Source organism: Cyprinodon tularosa, unplaced genomic scaffold (genome assembly GCF_016077235.1).
Source record: "Cyprinodon tularosa strain WSP-4 unplaced genomic scaffold, ASM1607723v1 ctg8, whole genome shotgun sequence".
Lineage (NCBI taxonomy): Eukaryota > Metazoa > Chordata > Actinopteri > Cyprinodontiformes > Cyprinodontidae > Cyprinodon > Cyprinodon tularosa.
This window is the reverse complement of record NW_024039562.1, coordinates 1810713-1837362: the sequence shown is the minus strand read 5'-3', so window position 1 is coordinate 1837362 and position 26650 is coordinate 1810713. Positions and strand designations below refer to the sequence as shown.

The following is a 26650-nucleotide window of genomic DNA, read 5'->3' as shown; positions in this document are numbered from 1 at the left end:
TACAAACTTTGTTGAATGCATGGTTAGTGAAAAGAGCAAGAACTCAGCTGTAATTTGGCCACTAGATCCTACTCATTCCCTTCTTGTATAGAGCTTTACTATTGCATCTCATACTAGATGACTCAAGCTAGTAAGTAGCTCAAGCTAGTAAGCAGCTTTGTCACATAAAATCCAACACTTGGCCACTTTAACTCAGGAGTCACATAAATATTTTTGTTTATTGCTTCTAAACATTCTTGCAATTCAAAGGGCCATAGAAGGTATGTTCATATCTGGCCCAGATTGCCGCATCAGCTGCTGGGCTGTGGACGGGACAGTGCAAGGAGGGACAGCCAGAAAATGAGAAAAGTGGCCAAGCAATAACCAATGTGGCCAAAAGTGGATAGGCACCAGAACCTAAGGGTCAAGTCTTTTACTTTTTAACAGCACTAGCAGCTCATTTTTTTCAACAGTAGGCTGACAGAAAAGCAGGTATGACAGAGGGGGAGAGACATGCAACAAGGGACACACAAGGTCAGATTCGAACCCGGGTCGCTCGCGTTGAGGACTGAGGCCTCCATATGTGGGCTGTGCGCGCTAACCACTGCTCCACCTGCACACCCCATCAAGCCAAAGTTAAGACAAACTATACTTTCCTACAGCCTTTGCTAACAAATAGATGCATATATTTAAACATACGTGCTTTCTAGATATGTCCTTACTTACTTACTTTTATCAACAATCATTCTGGATAAAATTGTGTTTACTTCACTGAAGACTCCTAGATGACTTGCAGAGACACATCATTTTCTCTTTACCCCATATAACACAAAATCTAGTCATGAAAAGAGCAGGAATTCTGTATTTATCATCTTTAATCTTTGTATATTGATGTGTATAAATAACCACAGTGTTTTTGTTGTCAAGTAATTATGAATATATGAAAAAATAGAAAGTAATACATGAAAGATTAAAAGGAACCTTAAAGTATTACTGCTTCCACCATCTGTATTAGAGGGGGAAAAAATGGTAGGGGTGGCCAATGATTGGGTAAGGGTCAATGGCGTAAATATTGGTAAGCAGAGACTGCAGTTGCTAAGGGGTCCCGACCTCTTAGGGGCCCCGTCACTGACATCTAGTTGGCCCCCTACGCAGTGGTGGACTAGGACGTCTCTTTGCACATGCAATGGTGCGAAAAATTCATATTTCGACTATATTTTGTTAAATAGCCACAGGTTTACTTTCTGTCTTAGTCGCTGGTAATTTCAAATGCAAACCTTTTCAAAGTGAAAAAAAGTCATAATTCCTCATTCATCAGAGCCGATGATGCTTCAAACATTGATAAACAGCATCTAGTGTGTGTAGCGCTTATAAATTTGTACAAATGTAGCAAGAAATTCTGCTTTTCTCTTTAAACAAAATACACCCCGATTTTCACATCAAGCATAAAAAAATGAGCATGCATATTTTTGCATAGGACCAGCAACATCAGTCCAATAGTGTCCCTACTCAGACATCGAAAGTTCCAAAAACTCCTTTCAGGGAGATGCAATAAGGTATCGGACAATAAGGCGATAGCTTTAGTGGTATTGAGAGAGGATCCCAGTTTTCATCTGCTAAATGTTTTTTTTTTTGTTTTTTTTCACAACAAATAAAAAAAACCTCTAATTTTTACAGATGAATTTAACAGTTTTTCTTGAGTTCTAATTCAAATTTCATAGAAAACGGTAGTTTTAACTTAGCAGAATTAAAAAATATGTAAAATTAAATAAAACTAAATTATAAATATTTATTGACCTAATAAGTAATTGAATTTTTTTTAACCTAATTGAAAAGAAATTTCACTTCATGCAGCTCTCTTAATATATTTCAATCTCTTGCCCTGATTATTCATTTCATGCTTTTCTGGGCCCCCATGAAAACATGCTGCCCCCCTCCTGGGCACCTGGTAAATTTGGTCTAGATCTGCCACTGTTCCTCACCTTCACTAGAGGTGGATATACTTTAGTGTATTCTGCTGTAAAATTAGTCCTATATTTTTGTTTTTACTCGAGGATTCAACCTCTGCCATTTCACAGAATGCACAGCTTTGAGTGGTAACTGGGTGAGTGCCAGGGAGTAACCAGAAACTTATCGGACTGATCCAATTGGCTGCACAGGTTTCACAAGCAACCTCCTCCCCACACCCTGCGCTCTCTTGTTGTTCCTGCGCAATCCAAGTAGTTCTAATCTGCACATGATGCACAAATTATTGTACTACCTGTTCGCTCTCACCCTTAGCAAAAAGTAGTTTATGCAAGTATACTAAAAGTGCACTAATTTCATACTTAAAATCAGGCAGTGCACTTAGAGTTTGCGTATTCTAAACTATATTCCATATACATAAAAATTGTATAATCAAGTGTAATTGACTTACACTGAGAAGTATAAAAAATGTTAACTAAAGTATACTTTAAGTTAAGGTAAGTAAACTTAAAAATGTCCCAATTTAGTATACTTCAAGTATACTTTTTGCTCATATTATAATAACCCCACCTCTCATAGTTAAAAATCCCCAAACTTCCAGGAGACTTTGGATTTCTGCCTACCAAAGTTGAAATCAAACCTACGCCCTTGAGGCCTATTGTGTCATTACATTGGTAAGGATGGCCACCCTTGGCCCCCCATCTAGCTCCGCCCCTGCGGAGAGGGGTCGTTTTCTTTGTTATTTTAATGCATTGTCACGTTTAGTGAGGCCAATGGAGGGTAAAACACCTATTTTTCGGTTCAAATGAAACTGGGGCGGTGGGAGAAAACAGGAAAGGACCTGACTGCGCAGTTTAGGGCCAACATGTGCATCACTTCCTGATCAACCCTATAGAGAACTGCGAGGCTGGCAGGAGGAGGAGGCTGGAGAGAAAAAGTGACACGTGGATTATTCCTCCTCAGGGCATCAAGAGAAACACACTCCTTCCTCTAGCCCAGTTCCGCAACTTTGGTGTCTGGCATCGAAACCTCGTGGATGTGACAGCGTCTTTTCCTCCCCTACATGTTGGCTTTATTTAACTCACTGACAGATCGGAAATTGGGGGAAAGTGAACAGCGGGAGCAGTTGACAGGAGGCTGCCGTCACTTCGCGTTGAATGGCAGTTATTCAAAAACATGGCAAGAGCTCTGGTTCAGATTTGTTCTGCCACAAGGAAAACCTCCCGCCTGACAAGATCGGAGTCCCGGGATGTCACAAGAAGCGACCCGAAGGACACAACTGGTCCAGGTAACATTTAAAACACTCGCAGAAACGTTTGTTCAGCTGTCATGGGGGTTTGACGTCATCGCGTAGCAACTCAGCAGGCAGCTGGAGTTCCCAGGAGGGTTTCTCAGGCAGCAGATCTAATGTGAACAAAAATAATGATCATAAAAACAGCTTTATAAAGTACAGCACAGTCTAATCCTGCCTTGTGTTCCTCTGTAATCTGTTTAACTTTAAATAATAGTTTCATCAAAAACACGGTTTTCCATCCAAACAAATGAAACCCATATTGGAGAGAGAAAATGTCATTGCTCTCATGATTATGGTTCTGAGCAAATAAGAACCAAAAATAAAGTTTTCAATAAACAATTTGGGAACATAACTCACTTGATGGCCATTAAGCAGACTGTAGATGAGAATATGCACGGGAAAGGTTATAGCTGATGCTGTTTTAATGCTCAGTCATGGAAAGTTAAGTGGAAGGAGGAAATATGAAACAAAAATTGATGAGTTGATTGTGAACCAAATCAAGTTGGTAATACATATTTGGCTGATTTAGCCTATGAGGAGTGGATCCGTTCATTAAGTCTCTCTCAGAAGGGTTCAGGACACAGACAACTCCTGATCCAGACATACCATCAGAAGCCCTCTTTCCCGAGTCGAGGAGAAAAAAAGTGGCTGAGCTATTACTCAGTCCTCTTTCAGATTAAAATTCCTTTAACAGCACACTTGGAAATAGAAATCCCAGAGGAAGAGAGGAGAGGATGTTCATTGTGACGTTTCCCCAGTCTGTTATGATTACAAATAGGGCTGGGTAAAAAAATTGAGTTTGGATCGATTCCTTTAGATTTTTGCAAAAACAATGTGCAGGGAATGAGATAGATTAGTTTTATAGTGACGCGTGTGACGTTCACATTCAAATGAGCATATTTGTGCAAATGCAAACCCAAGTAACATGCCGCTCAGCAAGCTGTCCCAACTGAAGTCTGGAACCATTTTGGATTTAAAACAGCTAAAGATAATGTGCTGTATATGTGACATTAAGGTGACTTCCCTCTATATTGATAATGAGTGGCGCCTCGCATCTCGTGCTACAGACCACCAAGATTACTTCAAGCCAGAGAGCCTCAAATATAACCAATAGGTTGCCTGAAGAAATTAACAAATGGAGGCTGACCAGCAAACACCCTGTAGTTGTTACAGACAACGCTGCAAATATGGTTTGTGCAGTGGAGATAATGCAGCTCATGCATGTCTGCTGTGTCACGTCCTCTTGCTTGTGTGAGACTTCACTTTTTTCACTTTCCACAAACAAGTTTGCACTTTTGAGACAGTTTTCTTCACATCTCAAGTTTAAACTGTCAGATTTACAAGTTTGCACTTTGTGTTTAATGTGACAGGAAACAATTAAATACATGAGTATTTTGAAACACAGTTGAACCACTTTCATTATTGTAAAAGCAGATCGAAAACAGAAATTAATCGATTTAGAACTGTATTAAACAAAATCGAATCGATTCAGGACTTTGGCGAAAATACCCAGCCCTAATTACAAACGGCCGAAATGAGTTTCCGTTGCAGGGTGGCTGGGCGCACCCTTCTAGATCGGGTCAGGAGCTCAATTACCCGGGAGGAGCCCAGAGTAGAGTCGTTGCTCCTCCACATGGAAAGGAGCCAGCTGAGGTGGCTGGGGCATCTATTCCGGATGCCTCCTGGTCGCATGTCCTGGACAAGCTCTGCTTAGACTGCTCCCTCCATGACCCTGCCCCAGATAAACTGGAAGTTGATGGATGGATTATGATTAGAGGAACCATGTTAATTGTTGGTGTTTTCTAAACTGTTTCTTATCAAAACTTAAAGCATTTTTTGCTTATCTCTGCTGAGAAGCTTTATGGAGGTGCTGACTTCCTTTTCCAGCAGCACTTTGCTAATGTGACAATGATGCAATATCAACTTGTGTTTTTCTGCATTTTAGGATGTTTAACAGAGTTTTTTATGGTTTTGGGTAAAGCGTGTTTTGCTCCTACAATGACAAACATCACAAACTGCCATCTAATTGTTATACTACTCATCTTTTCCTCATAACAAATAATTAACGAATGTTTTTAAGCACCTAAATCCCTATTGTTTTCTAAAGGGGGATTCACAATCTCCCTTTCTTTAAAAATACAGCGCCTACTAACTTGCTTTAAGTCTAGAGTTTCCCAGCAGGTGTTTTACAGTCCATTTATCACTTGATAAATGCTTCCTAATGTTTCAACAGGCCAGTGGCGAGGGTATGGACAGTGGTGCTGCTGCTTGGGACATGCCTCCTTTACTGTGCCCGTGTGGCAATGCCCATCTGTGCTGTCAGCATGGCAGAGAAGTTCCACTGGACCAAGAAAGAGTCTGGCATGGTGCTGGGCAGCTTCTTCTGGGGATACTGCTTCACCCAAGTGTTCGGTGGCTACGTCAGTGACCGGTGAGAACATTTCCTACTTTGTTCTTTTCTATGTAGCACCAATTCATAGCGAACGTATTTAAAAAAACAAATTAAGATAAGATTATATATCATTTCCTGGATTGGATATAGAAAATCCCTGTAATTATTACACATTTTACCTTTAAGGAAAGAGTACGTTCTGTTAAGAAGTAAGAGAAATTACAAAAACAATAATGTCAGCAATGACTGGAAAAGACCAAGAAAACAATCAAGTTTTCAGTGCTGTGTAAGAAAAACACCACTAAACATAGCAGCTGGATTTCTTTTTTCTTTAGGAAGGAAAGACAAAGCAAGTAAAAAAAAAAAAAAGATTAAATGATGATAATATATAATAATAAATAAATTGTGTAGTCAATACGTATGCGCAAGACGTCAGAGTTGCATACACCTATGCTTGTCCTGTATATCCCTTTAGTTTTTCAAACTACCTTGACGGACGTGTATCCATTTAGTCATGTACAAAAAAATTATTTAAGGTCAGATTGCCATATGTTTCAAAAAACACCAAAAGTAAGTAATTATATATATTTTTTTGTACTTGAATAAAGGGATACATGCCCGTTGAGGTAGTGTAAAGTATATTTTATAAACAGGTATTGACAATGGGTATGCTGATCTGACAGAACACCGGCTGCGGTTTCTGTGGGAAATAAACAGTGTTCACGCTAACAGAATTGGAGAAAAATTGGAGTTTACTGAAGAAAATAGCATCAGGAGGAACAACGCTAAGTAAATCCTCCAGCAGCCTCATTCTGTACCTTACATGAGGTGTAATTCTGTTTCGTAAGGCTCAGACTGTCTTCTAAAACATACCGGACCAGTGACAGCACAGGAGTTGATGCTGCGGCCAGAATAAACCATAATAGAACAACAGCCCTTTTCTGGAACCAGAATAGTCCAGATTGCAGCCAAAATGGTATGATGTTAAATGATGACATAATGTCCCCAATGAGCTGGATATATCTTTAAATTTTGACAGTTGGCTGCTGTTTCTTTTTTTTTTTAAAGCGTTGTTACAGAACACTTATAGTTTTCATTGGTTCTACCTTGGAAAACAGGCTCAGGCAGCTCCTTCGCAGACTGATACGCTGCATTTATGCCATAAGCCAGTGTAGCTGACCAAACTAGTTAATAGGCGTATGGTGAAATGTTACAGGCTGTGGTCAGCCACCCTATAAAAGGGACACAAACAAGGGCAGCAGTGTTTACTTAGCCGGCACTAAATTGGTTACTAAATTATCAGCTTAAATGATTGCAAACAGTAGTAATATGAGATAAGAGCTCACAGAGACAGCCTGTATACAAAAACCATAAGATTAAAAATGGAATTCTAATGCTTCGTTGTTAACAAAAACAAAAGAATAAAAAATAGAATTTCATCTATCTTAGAAGAACACCGTATAATACCAAATATATTGATAAAGGACTATAAACTTTAAAAACCCAACAGGATCAAATTGCTATACACGTTCATAAGATACACATGATCAATCATAAAACAATAAATAAAGTGGTATATTGCAGTAGCAGTAAAAAGAAAAAAAAAAGGAAAGAAACAAAGTTAACATATCAGTCAAAGCAAAAAAATGGGTCCAGATAGATAGATTGATAGATAAATAGATAGATAACTGATTTAGCAAAAACTTGACTTTGAAACCCCTGGGAACCCAGAAAAACAAGTTTTGTACCATTGGGTCTTTTCAATATTATCTGAATTGGTTTTAATTGCCATACTTTAAAATGTTTTGTCTAGTTTAACACCACATATAACTGGGTGAACTTTACTTGATACTGAACTATATAAACCTTACATTTTATTTACCTGTTTCCCACATAATTCAAATATTCTTCTCTGATTGCTCTGTTGAGGCAGAACGCCTGCCATACATTACAAGAGAGGCAAGAGGGTAGCAGACATGTTCATCTCTAGGTCAATCATAGATATTGGTAAAAGCCTAGTCATTGAAAAAATATTTCTCCTTCTCAGGAACATTCATTGATGAAAAATGTAGCATTACAGGTTATCCAGGTTTCAAGTATTTGAAGTCACATCTATCTCTTTATCTCTGTGTCCCTCCAGTGTGGGAGGTGAGAAAGTCCTCCTGCTCTCGGCAGCAGCCTGGGGGTCTATGACAGCTTTCACTCCCATCCTCGCCCGCCTCTGCTCTCAGCCAATCTTCTCCATGACACTGGCACGGTTCCTCATGGGCCTGTTACAAGGTGAGACTGACGGAGCACAGGATGACTCATCGCTCCAGAATTAGTCGGTGTGGTGAAAGATCTAGGCTTTGGGAGGACTGGTCCCTTTCAATAAAAACACAAACAGAGCTACAGGTGACTTGATGAATTTGAAACCATTTGAAATTTTAAGAGTAATCACAGCTACAATCTACAAATCTTTGTCAGATGTTTTTTTTTCTTTTTATCCACATAAAAATAGTTTGGGTCAGTGTGGAATTATTTCTGCTGTGAAACTATACATTTTTATGTGCTTTATAAAATAAGAAGGATAACAACCTCTTTTTATTCTGTCTGACATGAATTAAATAAGAATCTAATTTTCCTTTTAGGTCAGTTAGAAGATTGTTTCTTTTTGTTAATTGCCAGTAAAATAAGAGAGATTCATTTTTTTTCTTTATCCAGAAGTTGGGTATTCTTTAACTTGGGGGTTCTTAACCCTGGTCCTCAGGGCCCACTATACTACATGTTTTTAGTGTTTTCCTGAATCCACACTCCTGACCTGAATGAAAAAGTGATTAACATGCTTTTGCAGCCAAGGAGGTAATACAATAATTTGAATCAGGTGTGTTTGAGTAGAGGCGCATCTAAAACATGAAAGACAGTGTATCATGAGGACCAGGGTTAAGAAACCCTGCTTTAACAAACATCTATCAAGAGTTCAATGAAATGTTGGCCCTTTCAATGACATAAGGGGTATAATTTAGTCAAGGTCATTGCATGCCTTCCTTGCACACTTTTCCTACCCACAAAAAGACAAAAATATTACCTTCGTAGTCAATAAGCTGTTTTGTAACTATTTAGCTTAGGGTGCCTGTCCATCAGAAAGACCAATTTGTCCCCAAGCTTCAACTTTCTGGTTGATAGTGTTCAAATGTTTCTTTTTTATGTTCTTTTCTTATCTATTAGGTGTAGTGCACTGGTTCCCTCTTCTGCAGAAAGTCCCCCTTGCATCATAACTCTTCTATTCTTACACTTTATAGTAGGGTTGGTGACCCTAGGCTTGCAAGCTTTGTCCCCTATTCTTAAATTGTCATTATGGTCAAAAACCTTAATTTCAGTTTCCTCAGGCAACAAGGTTGGTTTCCCACGATTAAGGGACCTTTCTCAGAGGGCATTTTTAAAATGTACTTTGTCTTTTCACCATACATGGAGTAATGGCTTCTTCTTTATTGACTTGTCTTTCTCCCAAAGTAGGTGGAGGACTTTGTGTTCACTTCATTACTAGTGATATTCTCTTACAGAGGGGAGAAATGCATCTTTAAAAAACTTTTTTGTCCTATGTTTTATACTAGAAACAAAGCAGTTTCATCTCAGTGGTACAATAGTTGAATCCTTCCAGAATAGGGTGTTGGCTGGACATTTGCTATGCAATTGTTTGAAAAGATGAAAATAGTCCCTTCAGGACCCTGGGAATCGTATCCAAGGATAAAAAATGACTGTGTTTGAGGTTTTGCTTTAAAATATATAAAAAAGCTGTGCTCCAAATAGTTTAAATGATTTGAATGAACATACCAGAAAGTTATAAGGCCAGGGGATCATCATCTGGGCTTTACCAAGTTTTGAAAAGTACTAAGTATAGTAGCTTTGTGCTTAGCACTAAATTTAAACAATTGTAAAACTAGGAAACAGAAAAAGGATTGTCTTAATTCATGTAAGTGATGAAAAAATGTGTGGTTTTAAAGAGTTTAAGCAAATATGTGTTTCAGCAGAGGAGTGTTATGTTTGTTTAGTTATCATAAAGCATTTTATTGCACATATATGCAGCTTGTTTAATCAGCAGAGCAAACTTTTGTTATTAAACAAATGTTGCAACTTTGTTTAAAAAATGAGAGCCCAAGCATTGTAAGTAGTTTTAGACTGAAGCCTTTTCTTTACTTACTTTATTTCTTTATTTATTGAGGAAGTGTTTGTTCCTGATGGTTGATTTTTTTTTTGCTGTGTGTTAATTTTAGGAGTTCATTACCCTTCTCTGGCCAGCCTGTGTTCGCAGAAGGTGGTTGAGAGTGAGCGAGGCTTTCTCATGAGCACGGTGGGGAGCGGCTCCTATCTGGGGTGAGTCAAACGTTTTGGTAATGAATGAACATTTGTAAGAAACCCAGTCTAATCTATAAAAGAAACCCCTAAAAAGTGTAAAGGAGAGTTACGTGGTCACAATGGGTATGCTTCATGTGTCATTTGTGTTTGGAGAGACTTAGCTGATCCATTCACACCCAGATCTATAAAGCCAGTGATTGTGTCAACTCTGTTTAATACGTTACAACAGTGCTGCTGTTTGACTCTGTCCTGCATCCTTCTCCATGCATTTTTTTTTTTTTAAGCACCCTTGTGATTGGAGGCGTCGGTTCACTCATGCTGGACGTGTATGGCTGGGAAAGTGTTTTCTTTGTCTCTGGACTCCTGTCAGTAACTTGGGCTTACTGCGTCTGGAAATATTTACTTAAAGGAGAAGGCAAGAAGAGCTTATTCTTCATTAACAGCCTTGCTACTTTTATTTTATACTTCTATCCTATTTTAAATTGATGACTTTTTCTTTATTTTGTGTTTTCAGGTCCTTTAATCACACTCGAATCCCTGGGTAATGGTGGGACTCAGTCAAGAATTAACAAAAGACATTGGGCACGACTCCTCAAACAACCTGCAGTCTGGTAAGGCAATGCTAAAGCCGTCGTGTCTGCAAAAAACAACAAAGCGGGTACTAAATTCAGTGCATACAGACCTTTTTTATGCTCTGCTCTAGTTACCCTAATATCCAGAACTCACATCATGAACCTACCTCTGATACAAGGCAAAATGAAAGAAAGTCCAGTTACTGTATGTTGCTTGTTCGCACATAGTGAAAATACAGTTTCTGTTATATTCTTTTTGGCTTTTACATCATTGCAAAGGATATTAAGCCAAAGAGTGTCTTTACATGCACAATTTAGACGTGTTGTTTTATCAGATGATGTTGAGACATTGAAGCTTAGAGACGCCATCAATCCTATAATCACCTGAGGGGTTTTGGATGGTTGCAGATAAAATTCAGTGATATACAAAGCTTCCTGCAGACAATTTTTTTTGGTGTGCGTGTGTGTATGTGTGTATGTGTGTGTTGTCTGTGATGGACTGGCGACCTTTCGCCCATAGAAAGCTGGAGATATGCACCAGTACCTCTCACAACCCCGCTAAGGATAAGCGTGACGGATGGATGGATGGATGGATGGATGGATGGATGGATGGATGGATGGATGGATAAAGGGATGTGTGTGTCATGTTATAATGGCTCCTTCAAGGTTTTCTGTGCAAATAACTTTACCTTCTCATACCTTGCTTTTTTTTTTTTTTTTTACATTAACTTGTGAGATACTGTACGAAAAGTTCCAGCGAGGCAGCTTTGGTTAATTATATATTATAGCCCTTTTTTTAACATTAAAGCTGTAATAACAGAATAACATAAAGGCTGCATGTTTCTTTTTTACTTTGGTTTTAAATATAGAGATGCTTTTTGATGGTGCTGATCAGAAAAGCAGTTGATTACTGACCTGCAATATGGTTTGTGTTTGAAGCTGACGTGAAGGCGGTGGAGCGAAATACATGGCATGCTTGACAGAAAACAAGCTGTTAGGCGACACTTTAGGATATATAAAATGGAAGGGTTTAGATCTTTTTTTTTATGGTCTAATCAAAGTCTAAACTAAATCTGCGAGAATACTTAAAAAATATGTTTAAAGAGGCTTTCCATCCTTTTTAGTGAGCTTGGGTGGGTGTTTGATAAAGCAGAATTGGCAAGAGTTTGAGTCTTTGGGTGTTCAAATGTGATAGAGACACGCCCAATAAGGCGTTCAACTGTAATTCACAGTAAACAGTGGTGTTACAATTTGTGGATACAGTGGGGCTAAATACAGATGAACTCCATACCGCCCTTCCTCAAAAGCAAGCACTGCTAACAATTTCCTTTTTTTTCCACACCAATAATTAACTATTTGTGAGCATGGGAGGGGAATGTTATATTTCAGGAGTACAAATAAGGAAATGGGTTGATATTGGTTATATTTTTTAAATCACAAGCTCCACTTTTCAAACCCTTGTGCCAGTGAATTTAGATCCTCTTTTTTTTTATTCTACTGCGATTATTGGTTGTTCAAAAATCCTCCCTTAGCTTCTACTGCACAGAAGGTTTTGCTGATTATCTTCATCTTTACCAGCAGTTAAGTCTTGTTTGATTTTATTTGCATATGTTTAAACACCTCTCGAAAGAGGAAATGGTAGATAATTGTTTGTGTTCATGAAATGAAAACTACTGGTGGTTGATTTTGTTGGTAAAGCCACATTAGTTCGGCTTTCTTCTAATTCTGTCTGCAGAGGCTGTTGAACAGTATTTAATAAAACTACAGGTTGTCAGGATTAGTGGAAGCTCGTTGAGGACCCAAATGCAGATAAGGAGGCAGAGATGAGTTCTACTTATTTATTTAAGGTTCCAAAGGCAACAGGGGCAAAAATCCAAGAGGCAAAATAAAAAAAAAAAAAAACCAGGAGATGCCTTGGAAAAACAACAAATGGGGATCAAACAATAAAGCAATAAGAAACCTGAATAACTGCAGAGATGGGGTGGATATGGAGAACATAAGAAAGAATGGGCTATTCAGCTGATATGGAGCAGGTGTGGATAGAAGTAACTAGAAGGGAGCCAAAGGGAAAGGAAACTGGCACAAGGGGGCAACATAGAGTAACTTAAAAACACAACGCTGCCATAAAGGAACTACAAAGACACAAAATTACAGAAAAATTAAAAATAAACCTAAACAACGGGCAGAACCCTGATACAGGTGAATTACTCATTTGTGTAACTGTTTCCCTTCTTTTCTCTCCCCGCTAGCGCTGTGATAGTGACGCACCTTTGCACTGCAAGCACTTTTTTCACTCTTCTGTCCTGGCTACCAACATTCTTTAAAGACACCTTCCCTGATGCCAAGGTAAAGGTACCATCTTCTCTTTCTTCTTCCAAATGACACTTCACATTTTTGTGCTAACCTTGAATCCACAATGTCTTTTCAGGGCTGGGTGTTTAATGTCATTCCATGGTTGGTGGCTATACCCTCATCTCTGTTCAGTGGCTGCCTATCTGATCACTTAATAAGTCAAGGTAGGCGACCTGAGGAAAGCCTATTAGAAGGATTTTTATGTTTTTAATAAAGAAGTTCCTTATTTCTATCTTAATTCTTTTAGGTTTCGACACCGCCTCAGTAAGGAAGCTGATGCAGGTACAATATTTGGAATTACCTTAATAATCTTCCACAAGGGTCAGGCTCTCCAACATTCCTGCAGTGGCTCTCTAGTTTATGATAGCATGGTTGAAGCAGGTTTCTTCCCTACTACTATGCAGTATGAGTCTTAAGTTTTTGCAGAATTATTAACCTATTATATACAAGTAATGATGTTTTACAGATTTTTTTTTTTTTTGGCAAAACGTACTAAGCTGCAGCTGTTTGTAATAGACAAATCAAGCAATCCGGTTTTAAGTGACTCAACACACCTAATATTACATGTGGTTTCTCTAAATTAAGCGTAATATGTTCTCTCAAAAATTACTGTAAACAAAGAGATATTGACTATATTCTTCAGGAATCTTAGCCCACTCCTCTTGGGCTTTCAGTCCATTGATACTCTTTGGTCTTGTTGAAACTACTCTTTCAATAGAGTTTAAATCAAGAAGCTATGATGGCTACTCTAGTATCTTCCAGCACTTTTTCTCAATCCAAGGCGTAGTGGACTTTGAGTTATTTCCTGATATTTGACCTAATCCATTGTTCCCTCAAAAGTGTAGGTTTTTAGTGCTGCAGAAGAGCAGCTCTGATCATGTGCCTTGATTTAATGTAGGCAGGGTATTCTTTTCGCTTAATCATTTGCTCCAAAATGATTAATCTTTTATTAATCACTTAGCACAACAGAAACTCCAAGCCTGTTTAGCTTATTTATATATGAGAACACATTTGAGCTGTTTTTTTTGTGTGGTCTGTGTGTGGCTTCCTGTGATCTCAGAAACAATTTAGAGACAATTGAGGGTTTTTGATCTGCTTTCTCTTCAGTAGTTTGGTAGCTGCATTTTAACTTTTAGTCTATGGAAGGGCGTCTGGAGCCCTGTTTGGTTAATAAACCATTTTGGGAGCTACAATCATCTTTTTCCTTCTGCTAGCAGCCCTTTATGAATTCCTTTTTTCTGTCATGCCCATGTAGTGTAGCCACTCCTCTCCATGGGTAATTTGTACATTGCTATCGACACATTTTTGGCTTTATAGGTTAGTGCTTAAGTCAGTATTTTTTTTTTCTTTTCTCTTTGGTAATAACTGGACTCTTCAGTTCATGTAATACAACATAATAGCTCTAGGAGACAGTGAAACAGATTTTTAGATTAAAATGGTGGCAGTTCCTGTGTTGAGTTAGTCTATTGAATATATTCTTGACTATAACTTAAAATGTATTTTCTTTTCTTGCTGTTTTATTTCTCTTTTCTTTTTTTCCCCAAGTTTTTCTCCATGGGAGTATCCAGTGTGTTCACAGTCCTTCTGTGTGGCAACACCACCTTCCCCTGGGCTGTAGCATTTGTGTCGGCCACCATGGGCCTCACCACCTTCAGCCACAGGTACTGGCTCACACGTTACTCTACAATAATTGATGTGTATTTTCCCACTTTTTAAAATTGATTTCCACTTTTACAACTGCAAAGCATTTCATATATTGCACCTTTATTGTTTAAAGCACAGAAGGACGTAGTAGGCACATGACTTTGATATGTTCTTGGCAGGTCCCCTGTTTGATATGCAGGCTTATTTTTTTCTTGACTGTCACAAGTTCTTCTTCTGTCACAAGTACAAAGCAACAAATTTCACTTGCTGCATTTCACCCATCCCCTTGGGGAGCAGTGTGCTGCCATTGTGCGGCACCCGGGGAGCAGTGTGGGGTTAAGGGTCTTTGCTCAGGGACCCAGAGTGGCAGTCTGTGGGAGTGGGGCTCGAACTCGGAACCTCTTTATTCGCAATGCTCTAACGCAGGGGTGTCAAACTGGTTCCAGAAAGGGCCGTGTGGCTGCAGGTTTTCTTTCCAACCAAGCAATAGCCCTTTCTGGAACCAGTTTGACACCCGTGCTCTAACCACTTGGCCGCCACTCCCCTTTTTACATTTGGTACATATTTTTCTAACTACTTCAACATAATTGCTGCAGTCAAAAGTACAAAGTGTATCTGCTTGCTGCAGCAAACAAGGAGAATTTATAATCTAGTGAAATCATGCTGAATTGTTTGAGGTATTGTTTCACTGAACAATATCCAAAATTGCATTAATAATTCATATTGATGACATTATGACATGCAGATTAATACACCTCTTTATTCTTAATGGAAGGTTGCTGTTCTCTGATACGATTTGCTCACGGCAGAGTGAGGAAATATGATGCCAACCTTCTAAACTGTTTTTTTTTAATAAAGAAAGGGTTTATAAAATAATGTATATTTTTATATTTAGTTTTTCCAATCTTTTTTTGTTAATGTATTTAAAAGATGGAATAGTAGTATAATTGATCTCCTTTCTTGTTTAAATGAAATATTTTTTTGTTAAGTTTCTGACACCTGTTTTAAAGATAAAATATTCTGTTACAGTGGGGTTTCCTTGAATGTTCAAGATCTCGCTCCTTCTTGTGCCGGAGCTCTTTTTGGTGAGTAAAACAATGCCCAAAAATAATTCCTTCTAACCTTATATGCACGTAGTGTTTTAGTATAAAATGTAATGGTCTTCTCAACCTCTACAGGTGTCATGAATACATGTGGGGCATTCTCAGGTGAGTTTCTCTTTGGTTAAGGAATCTCTTTACAATGAATATTTTAGCAGTAGAAACTGAGACTATAAAGGATAACAGATTCCCTTTTTAATAAATTCAAAGTTATGGATGATGTGTGGCTGTCAGGTTTGTTGGCTCCCATGATCTATGCATATTTCATAAAGGGAGAATATTAAAAGGAGTGAATGAAACAATGATCAGGTTATGACAGCTAGGGGTTCTGAAAGAGAAACTGAGTCCTGTGACTTTTTTTCATGTAAAAAAAATGTTTTGTCTCTTAAAGTATTAAATGTTTTTCCACATTACAAGTCTTTTGTTGAGATCTCCGATAAACCAACAAAAAGAAGTGAATAATTGTTAAGCGGAAGGAAAAATGTGCCCAGTGATAACTTTTCTTCTTTTACATGTAGAGATCATTTCCTTCAATATATTTTGCAGAACCTTTCATTGCCACAGATTCTCATTCTATTTAATGTGTGAGCTTTGATTTGGATATTCTAACAGTGGGAAATGTTTTGATCAGAACAATTACACTGCAGCGCAGGCTGCATATTTAGGATTGTTGTTCTGTATGGAAGTGAGTTGCTCCTAAACTCTATTCCAGACAATTTTTTTTTCCCATATTCATCTTCATCTTCCCATCAACATCAACAAACGCGTTTCTCTATGGGGATGGTCTGCTCATCTTGATCTGTTGCGTGTAGTTTTTCTTCCCTTTTTTATCTAAAAGGTAAAATGTTGGTCAAATTAATGTATTTTCCATGTCCCATTTATGGTTTGCAAGGAAAAGAAAAATGGGACTAATTTAAGGCTTTCTTTTAACAACTGCCTTTCTCCTGCCAATGCTCTATATCAGCTAGAGCTGTGGAGAACCAGACTAATAACCCTGTCTACAAATTCTTCCACCTAGGCTGTGGCTTTCGTCAGTAACCTTCTCTGATCACTGCTCCCCTTGCCAGACCTGTCAGTTTAAGTGCAGCAGACAACAACTTTATAAGTGTAGTGGGAAAATCTGGCTTGTCATGGGAATAAGTAAACCACCCCTCACTCAGACATTTTCTCAGCCTTGCAGGTGAAACCAACTAAAAACATTTTTCACTGGATAAATAGCATAACTATATATATTAGAGAGAGAAATCAAAATTTTCCGACCACAAGAAGCAGACCACATTTTGGCTTGTGACCTTCGCCAAAGTCATTACAAATCACCAAAAGCTTTTGTTCTAGATGTACAAATCCAGTAGAAAACACCCTAGAAGCCCAGCATTTCAAGTTTTGGAGTCATGTAGATTGAGAGCCAGTGAAGCTGTTCCACAGTGTTGTAGTTGTAACTGTTGATCTTTATGACTCTGTTTGCTGTTTTTCAAGTCAGAAGACTTGATAAAAGCACTTACAGAAGCAAGGCTGTCGTACACTGACACTATCAGTCCCTCCGACCACCATCAGTAGGCAATGCAGGGGAAGTGTCTTGCCCAAGGATACAACGGCCCTGAAACCTGGAGCCGGGGCTTGAACCAACAACCCTCAGGTTCCAGGGCAAACTGCTGCATCCGACCCCCCCCTGAATCCATTAATAATTGGATAGCCATAGGTTCCTTCAAAAAGACGTTTTGCGAAATTAAACCAGGTGAAACTAAAAGTTTTCCAATTGAGGAAGATTTGATCTAAAATGCAGAATGTTTACTTTTTTTTTTTTAAACAATATTGGTATAATTACTGCTCTAAGTGGGTTGCTCTGTCAGCTAAAGGCTTGTTTTAGAGTCTCTATACTTTTAATTAATGTGATTAATTGTTTCAACCCTAAATGTTCTCTTAGCAAACCTCTGACACCAGAAAGAACAGCTAGGATTATAATCCCACTGGATTATATTTGCTCATTAGATTGCAGCTGAAAAAACAGTTTCCTCTTTCCTACATTTCACAATTATTCACTTATTTTTGTTGGTCTATCGAATTAAAGCCATTATACTGTAGTGTGACTGTAGCAGAAATGTAGTGTTCTGCTTTTAGCTGACAAAATGGTAACCCTGTGTGATTCTGTGCAGGAGTCCTGATGGTGTACTTCTCGGGGTATCTCATCGAGGCGACTGGATCATGGGGGTCGATGTTTGCCCTCATCACCACAGTCAACCTAATGGGACTTTTCACCTTTTTGGCTTTTGCTGAGGCTCGCAGATTTGACATTGATTCCAGTAGGGTCCGCCACAACAGTATCCACATCTAAATCATTAATAGGAGCATTGTGCAGTTCCTAATAGAAATGTGACTGGATAATCTTTAATATTATCCACATTGGATTATAATCCAATAGATGGTAAGCGGCATCTTGCACAGATGGATGTGAGAAAAGTGTGTTTAATTCTGTGTTTACTAAGGGAGGAGTGTGAAGGTTACTGAAAAGCACACTGCAGAGCAATGTTACTGAAAAGCTCTAGTTGAGAGGCAGCCTTTGGAAGACGTCTTTCAGTTAAGAGGAAATGTAGGAGATTATACTTACACTACGCCCAGGTCACACCTCCGAAAATGGTTAAACATTTGCAAAAGAAAAACTGTTTACATCTGCCATGTAATTCATGTCAGAAGTGGAAAAGCTGCAGAGATATTTAAACATGTATGCTTAGTGTTGGGGTTTTTTTAATAAGCAGGTCCTAGTGGTTTGAGGTTCTCTCTCACAGCTGTGACAGACAAAGCCGGGAAGTTTTCCCACCTAGGAGATGACCCAAGGAGAGACAAAACTCGTCTGCCTGAAATATGTTAATCGTAAGATTCATTCACTCATCACTGAGATAAATATCCGAGTGACACCTCATTACCCAGCCGCTAATGACTCTGGAAGAGGCCTTTAATGTTCTGTACAATCTACCTTCAGTGGACCTTGTGTTCCCAGTTATAGACTGGTTTAATCAGTTTTCAAAGGGGGACGGGACACTTTGGGGCTTAGCTTCAGCTGGGTGCTTTCTCTCTGGTAGCTGTATTAAATACAATGATGCATTTTTCAAGACCAAAGGTTAATAGTGAATAATTGTTTTTGTATTTAATTGCATCTATTAGAATATACCATTAAATTATTTTTGAGTATTTTCATATTTATATGTCTTTGAAATATATTTTCTTTGGAGAGGAATTAATATGCAGTTAAAAAAAATGGAAACAGGATATATCTAGGTAATGTGATCCAAAGTGGAATAACCAATAAGACCTGATTGTCTGTGAGTAAGCCTCAACCTGCAATTCATCTAAAGCAAAATGTATTTTTCTTATGTGCACATGTATCAAAAGGATGTTAAGCCTCTATTTTTCATTGTCTTACTTAGACCGTTTGTTCCTAGTGTCCTGGAAAGTAAATGATAACTGGGGGGAGTTAGCCTTCTCTTGTCTCATTAGAAAAGTTTTGCTTTTGTTTTTTTTTTTTCTGTAACTTGTTAAAATTTTAAAATATTTCTGGAGATGAATAGGTTAAATGTATTTGCTGAAAGTTACAACTTTAAAATACAACCATGTTAGAACAGAGCACAGCAGCCTCATGTCAGCTGAATCATTTGAACTGAGTGTTGGAACTGAGAGCACAGTTTCAGTTTCCTATTGATCTTTGTAAGTTTCCATGTTATTTTCAGATGTTTACTTGTTGTTGGTACCTTTTCTGTTTCTACGCATTAATTATTATTTGCATCATTTGAGCGACTAAAGAACTGAAAGATGCAGTTGTTGCCAAACAGTGTCTGTTAGTGATCTTTAGGAATTGTTACTTTTGTTTAAGGTGATTTATATAAATACAAAGCAAACATGTTTCCTTATGGAATAAACATCAGACTGTATAGTTAGTTTTGGTAACATTCATTTCTATTTAGTTATATTTTGTTGTTAAGATACAAATGTACAATTGCATAAAATGTTTTCACTTGGGCTTAAAACTGTCCTGTCTTAGTGCCGCCTTGTAGGGAGCATTGTTCAACCTCTACCATTCTTGTTTTTTATTTTATTTTTATTTTTTATTTTGGTCACATGCTAAGAAAATTATATTAAGCTTCCATAGATAATTTATTTTCCTTCCTAAAAACCATTGTAAATTTTGCAGATTTATTGACCAGTATTTATTTTAAGATTTCTGTAGAACTTGTGTTTTTTTCCCCCCTTTGTTACCTGAGAGTTTTGGTTCCTTTCAATACAGTTATGCTTTAAAGTTTACATACTCTTCCATTAAAGAAAAAAATCAGCTGCCAGTAAGATAAATTGAAATTGACAAAAGCAATAACAAATAAAAAATTATAAAACATGGAAATCATGACATGGATTTTGAATATATACATATATAAATAAATAAATGTTTGAAGTGGAAATTTAATGCTCTACAAAAATGCAAGCTACGTTTGAAATGAGTAAATACAATTGTTTAATGTAAAAACTTTAAGCCCATCAAGACGGCCTGCAGAGATCAAAACTATTTTGAAAACAATAAAAGGAATTCTTTTAAAATACAAATGAAAAAAAATATATTTTTGTTGTAGTTTTGCCCTCCAGAAAAAAAACTAATGTCAACCATTCCAGATGGTAAACCATGCTTTAGTTCAGGATCATCTATTTTCACATCATCATCCATTCATTGAATAAGCTTTATAAGGCATTCTTGTTCAGTAAGATGATTGTTGACAATGTGTGGATTTCTATTTCTGTCAAATTCACGTTTTTGGTCAACTCAGGACACATTTGAATAATACAAACATGTTGGTAAGTTCAACATAGGTTTCAAATTATATAAGTTCTCAGTAATGGTTTATAATGGAAAATTAAGATCAGTAAATCACTGAAAAACACCCATAGTGCATGTTAATATTATGCTATATATCCACTGGTTGTCCTACTCTGGGAACATTTGTGCTCTGCACCTAACCCCTGGTTTTCTCACTAGTATCCCCTATTAGGCAGTATAAGACATAGGTTGAAGCAAAATAACTTGAATTCAAAACTTTTTAGTTTTGAAAAAAATCTATATTTTGAGTGAGTTTTTCAGTGGTATGATTCATCTTTCTATTTTGTCTGCATGCATTTTCTCTGAGGCTCCACACAGAGGCAGCATAGCATAAGAAAGAACATAGAGCATATGTAGCAGCAAAATGCCAACATTGGCTATATTAGAATAAAGGCCTTCATTGTGGAATAAGTTTGAGAAATACCTTCTGGTTTGCAGAAAATGCTAGAACAACACTTATATCAAGTAAAAGGTCCTGCAACTACTCCCATGCCTTTAAACCTGGATTACTTTACACTTTCAGAACCCGACATCTGTATCAGTCCTGTGCTGCTTCCGGATCTGCTACAGAACAGGTTCTGGTGCTGGACTGTGGTGTTCACACCAGCAGCTCTCTACACGCCCAAATCCCGAGTGTGGGCCAGTGGGACGTATGCGGTGGCACCATATGGCAGGATGCTGTGTGCCATGTTGGCTAGCTGGCACTACCCACGTGTGAACGGCCAGACGCTATTCAACCAAACCTACTTCTCCTCATGGGACCCAACGGCTTGGGTAACCATAGCGACGGGTGGCTTGTGCCGCTGCCGTGTGGCAATAATGGTGGGGGGGGGTTCACAAGTGAATGAAAGTAACAAGTCATTTAGAAGTCAGTGGGTGGAGAAAAGTAAATCTGGCAGTTGCCTTGATATACATTTTGTAAGAAAGTAGGGTGGTTGTTACTCAAAAGACAAAAAAAATGTGTTGTAAAAGAAGACATAATGATGATGAGTGGCCCGCTATTTAATTAGCAGAAATTAAACACTAAAGAAGAGGAGAGCAAGGCAATTAAACCCTCCCCCAACTGGTTGGCTGGTTAGAGTAACCTAGTAAATGCTCAGTCCATCAGAGAGCTAGAGATACATGTAAATGAAATAGGCCCATTAATTAGTAATTAACATCAAGTTAATGACATTTCACTGTGTCGCCATCTCATCCTATGTGGTGGAGGGGCTGTCTCTCTAGTCCATGATTGGAAAGCTAATTAGAGCAAAGCTAAACCACTGTGTAGGGTTACCTAATGATATAGAGCCCCATTTAAATAAAGTTGGTCATTGTGTGAGCAGGATTAATCACTTTGTAGTAATAAATCAGTGGGCTTTATAAATCTAATGCTTCTATGTGCACTGGGATATTGAAAGGCCATTGACAAGTTTAATGTGGTGATAGCCTTGTGAGCGCAGGCTAAAGTTTCCCAACTGAATTGGACATCCTTTTAACATTGCACCCAGTTTTTTTATTACAGCATTTTAGAGGTCGCCAAATCTCTAAAGTATGAAACATAAAGAAAATTTCAATCTGCTTTTATGTTATTTTTAAAGGTCCTTTTTTCTGCTAATATATCAGTGGGTTGAAATAAAAAGAACATTTCTGAGTCATATTGAAACTGCAAGTTACTACCATAATGCTTCTCCTTGAAACTGTTTGTGTAAACACAAATACCAACATTTATGTAATTGAAACACAATCTCAGGATCATAAAACACTCACACATTAAAAATCTTGGGATTTATATAAAGATTTATTTATAATAAGAGTATTAATATCATACGGCTACAGAAGATTGCACAAGCAGAGTCAACAGCAAGACCCCTAAGGGAATTGCTGTTTTTTCATCAGGGTAACAGGTAAGATAATTATTTTTATTTCATTTTTTAACCAAAATAAACACAAAAAAACAGAATTTTCAGTGGCTTCGCAGTTCGTTTCTGTGTTGGATGCAAATGAGGGAGAAAACTTTAGACTGCAGATGCTATCTAAGTTTGTTTATTGACCAAATAAGGTATTTTGAAAAGACTAAGGCAAACAAACCTAGATATAGTATTTGATTAGCTTGACAAATGTTGCCATTAAATAGTGTTTTGATGATGACATTAGTGATGACCCCCACAAGTAAAATGCCAACTATTGTGTGAAGAAAACATGCACAATGTAGTTCCCTTGGTGGTTTGGCAGACTACACAGCTCCCTGATCTAAAGTGTTCTCCATCTAATGGTTTAAGAATTGGGAGTACTGACAACTATGGCAACCAGAGTCACAATTTTGGTCAGAATGGGAGCAACAATGCTGCCAGCTTTTTGGGGCAGTTCAGTTTTAAATCACAAAATAATTCACCGCTGTGGTGAATAACTGATATAATGGATTCAAAACATGTTTTTAACTTTTGTGTAAGGTGCCACTGAATAAATCTCTTTTCAAGCTGCCAAATATGTTGTGGTCTCTTTCTTTTTTTCCTTGACAGGACATTAATTTATAGTGTTTGGTTTTAAACATAGCCTCTTCGCTTAGGTAATCAGGTTATCACTTCTTTACTGGTGTCTATTGCAGTGATTTAATACGGTTATTAAGTGCAATAAAGCACAGTCAGAAAAGTGGTAAATACTGTATTATGCATGCACATTACAACTTTTTTGCACCATATTTTTGTACAGAGTAGGCCTAAGACAAATTTAGTTATTTTAACATGTTTTATAGTTTGTCCATGTTAAAAACAAGTGATTAGAATATTATTTTGTTTTGCTTTCTCCTCTGAGCTAAAATAAACTCACTGACAGGACTAATTTTGCTTGATTATACTCAGGTCATAAGCAGTTTTACTGCAAAGAAAGATGAGATGTAAACATTTTAGCACACAACACTTTTTGTCATAAACCTAAAAAGATCCTTTCTGGTTTTCAATTTTTTCAATATTCTATTTAGCCTCTATTTCTGTCTCACTGAGCATCTTTTTCTCGTTTTCATATTTTTTCTTCCATTCACCTCCTGTAAACCAACTTCTGATTCACAATTGACCCCTAAAGCGATCTCATGATGCCTAAGCACAGTCACTGATATAGCTCCCCATCAAAAACACTCACAACCAAATATGTTGATTTTTGTCAATTAAACCCCCTTCAGCTGTTTGCCTCTTGCCAGACATATGGCCTGTGTTAAATCTAAAGAGCAAATGGGGCCACCATTGAAAGGGGCATCATTTTAATGGAACCCTGAGGGACAGGACCCACACCTGTGCAATAATGGCATAAACCATGAACTCCTTCACCAGATGAGGACACTGTTGGTTTGTATGGGGGGGGCATGCAGTGTTGTTTTTTTTTTTTTTTTTCCACCATCACAACTCAATTGAAACGTTAATTGCAAATAAAGAAACAGAAAAATCTTAAACTGCTTTAATACAAACTTAACAATACATAAAATCTCTTTGTTGATACGTTCTGTTTCATGATATCCAACAGGAGATGGAGCTCAGACATGCTTCAGATTCATATCTGCTAAGCAAAAATAAAAGGAAGGCACAAGCTCGCTCTGTAACTCTGCCCTGCAGTATCAACATAATGTTTTTTTTCCTTAAAAAAAGGATGTGCTGTCTTCAGTTTTGCTAATAGATATTTAAAATTTTAATTTAAGAAAACAATGTTGTGCTATACGCTTTTGGCAACAACAGGCAGTAGCCTGTTACTGCTTAACTTAAAGATAAGCAGTAAGCAAGAAAAATATCCAAAGTAGGTAAATTAAGCAAACATTTTAATTACATATTTCTTGTAGCCCACTTCTCTTTTCTTTTACGAATAGACACCACAGTGGGGCAATTTAGATGTTGCAGAAGCAAAGTGAAATGCAATGGAAGCATTAAGATACACACAAAGGTAAAAGACATGACACAAAAACAAGAATATGAGACTGCACTGTAAGGACAAATTTACAATATAACAAAACGTACAGTTATAAAAAAAACCTCCTTAGTTTAAAAAGAAGCAAATTAAGAATTTCCACAGAGTACATTTACATCCATAGGTACAAAACAACAAGAGAATATTCACAAAAAGGGGTCAAATGTGCAACAAAAGCATAGATGTAAACATTTCTTTTGTTGGAAGCAGTGAGGGTTGTTGATGGTGCAGCTGCTGGGAGGAAGAATCTAATTTACCCTGTTTAAATATTTCTTTTTTGGTTTTTGTAAGTATGCAACTAAGACTAATTTCTTGAATGACTAATTGCTTTCAAATGTTTTATAAATCATTTGCTGCAGTCAGGAATTCCAGATAGCCTTTTTCAGTCTGACCTAGAGTGGACAAATCAAAGATAGCCAATTGAGTGGAATGAGATGAGAATTATCAGGAAATTTCCACAAAAATAGAGGCTGGCACAATGAAAAGGCTGCCAGATTGGCAAAGAAATGTATTATTGGCAATCAAAATTAGTATTGGCTGATATGCTTATTGATGGGTTGCATCAGACGTAAAATTACAGCTGTAAATTGCAGATACATCCAAAATAGGATTAAAGAAATAACAGCTTTATTGCAGTACTGGAGTCAAAAGAAATGTGTGGAATGACTCATAAGTTGTTTTTTAAAATAAAGCAGTTTTTTTATTATTCCTATTTTATCTATATGTCTATCCTACACTCTTTATTTTCCTTTGCGATCAATAAATAATAGTACAAATTGAATTATGCATAATATGTCTTTTTATATTCCCAGTGCTCATCTTGGTATATTTAATGATAGTAGGATTTAAAAGGAGAACTTCAAGCTGGAGAATCTATTATTCCTTGCAAAAACTAACTTATATGGTTAATTATATTTTTAGTGGTTACAGATCATATAAGCTCTATTTTGCTTATTTTTTCAAATCTTTTTGAAAACTAACAAATAAAGCATTATTGGACTTAACCAAATATAATTTTGCCATGTTTTACCAAACTGTAGCATTCTGTTTGTTCATCCACATGAGGTGAACTACCCCAGACGTGTCACCGCCTCAGCACCCCTCCACTCATCTGTTCCACCGGCTCACACAGCTCAAATCTCCAACACCACCAGATCTTCCCCTTTTTTTCCCCTCACTCGCTCTTTTCTAAAGTTTGGCCGTCAATCAGCAGTGGCCCCAGGCAACGGGCACTGATGAAAAGACCCCTGAGAGAAGGAGACCCAAATTAGATTTCAATAAGGATGTTGAATATTCATGTCAGAGAAACATCTAAAGGTAAATGCTTTTTGATCTCCTCACACAAATATCACTTGTGTGCATTCCCAGGTCCTGGTGCTCTGTTTCTGGAGCGTTTTCACCGCCCTCCCCTCCCCACCAGCCCGGTCCGGCCCTGGCCCAGGCCTCAGCTCTGTCTTGCTCCTCGGGGGATGCGGTGGAATAATGATGATGAAGCTACAAAGGACGAAAAAGAGCCATAATGAATGTTTATACCAAAGGGACACAATAGAAAGGGCATCCGAACTAAGTATTCAGTAATTAGTATTTAGCTGAAGTTGATCATTGAGTGCACGCATGCAAACACACACCCACTTTGCAGACAAGTGTTCAGAGCAGAATTACTGAGGTGGAATCATTTATTGTGCAAAACTGGAACAAGGGAACCTCCCCTGACAGCACCAGTCATAACATGGTTTCATTTTTCCTATCAACATGTTTATTTTATTTGTATAATTGATTCACTTTGGGTCTTTCTATCCCAAAATGTCAACACCATTTAGAGTACATGATTCACCTGCGCTTCTGTTTAGAATTATAATTACCACCTTGACACAATAGAGATAAATGTGTCTCCTTACATCAGTCCTTAACTTGTCTTTTGGTTGTGCCTTTATGTGCTGTTTGCTCATAAGTGGTGCTTGCATGGAGTGCTAAAAGGGGGCCAGCATCCTCCCAATACCCTGAAGAAATCGCCATCACTTCCATCATTGCTTAGATGGAAATGTGTAACAGTCCTGGATGTGTGGGGACATTGGGGGGGAACTGCCTTAGGCTCTTTCCCCCCACAGAGAGTCCACTCCACTCGGGAGCACGCCATGAAACGAGTTCTGAAATGAGACCAAAGGATAGAAACACCATCTCTTCTTGATGCGGGGTAGGACCGGCTATTAGCCCATGTCAACCCTTGTCATG

The 26650-nt window shown here is 37.8% G+C and overlaps 1 protein-coding gene across 1 annotated transcript; it reads left to right on the top strand.

Moving 5' to 3' along the window:
- Positions 1 to 2838: 2838 nt before the first annotated feature.
- Positions 2839 to 20230, top strand: slc17a9b (solute carrier family 17 member 9b). The gene is made up of 13 exons (XM_038271513.1): positions 2839 to 3232; positions 5472 to 5669; positions 7771 to 7910; positions 9884 to 9983; positions 10250 to 10380; positions 10480 to 10576; positions 12787 to 12883; positions 12966 to 13053; positions 13137 to 13171; positions 14435 to 14550; positions 15563 to 15618; positions 15712 to 15741; positions 17787 to 20230. Exons 1-13 carry the CDS (start codon positions 3102 to 3104, stop codon positions 17963 to 17965), a joined length of 1398 nt encoding a protein of 465 aa, XP_038127441.1. The 5' UTR covers positions 2839 to 3101; the 3' UTR covers positions 17966 to 20230.
- The last annotated feature ends 6420 nt before the right edge of the window (positions 20231 to 26650 follow it).

What these genes read in the sequence shown, in the direction of transcription:
- slc17a9b (XM_038271513.1), top strand. Translation starts at nt 3,102, where the DNA reads ATGGCAGTTATTCAAAAACATGGCAAGAGCTCTGGTTCAGATTTGTTC. An exon ending in GGGAGCGGCTCCTATCTGGG is followed by an intron (nt 9,984 to 10,249) that starts GTGAGTCAAACG and finishes TTTTTTTTTAAG; the next exon opens with CACCCTTGTGATTGGAGGCG. An exon ending in CTCAAACAACCTGCAGTCTG is followed by an intron (nt 10,577 to 12,786) that starts GTAAGGCAATGC and finishes TCTCCCCGCTAG; the next exon opens with CGCTGTGATAGTGACGCACC.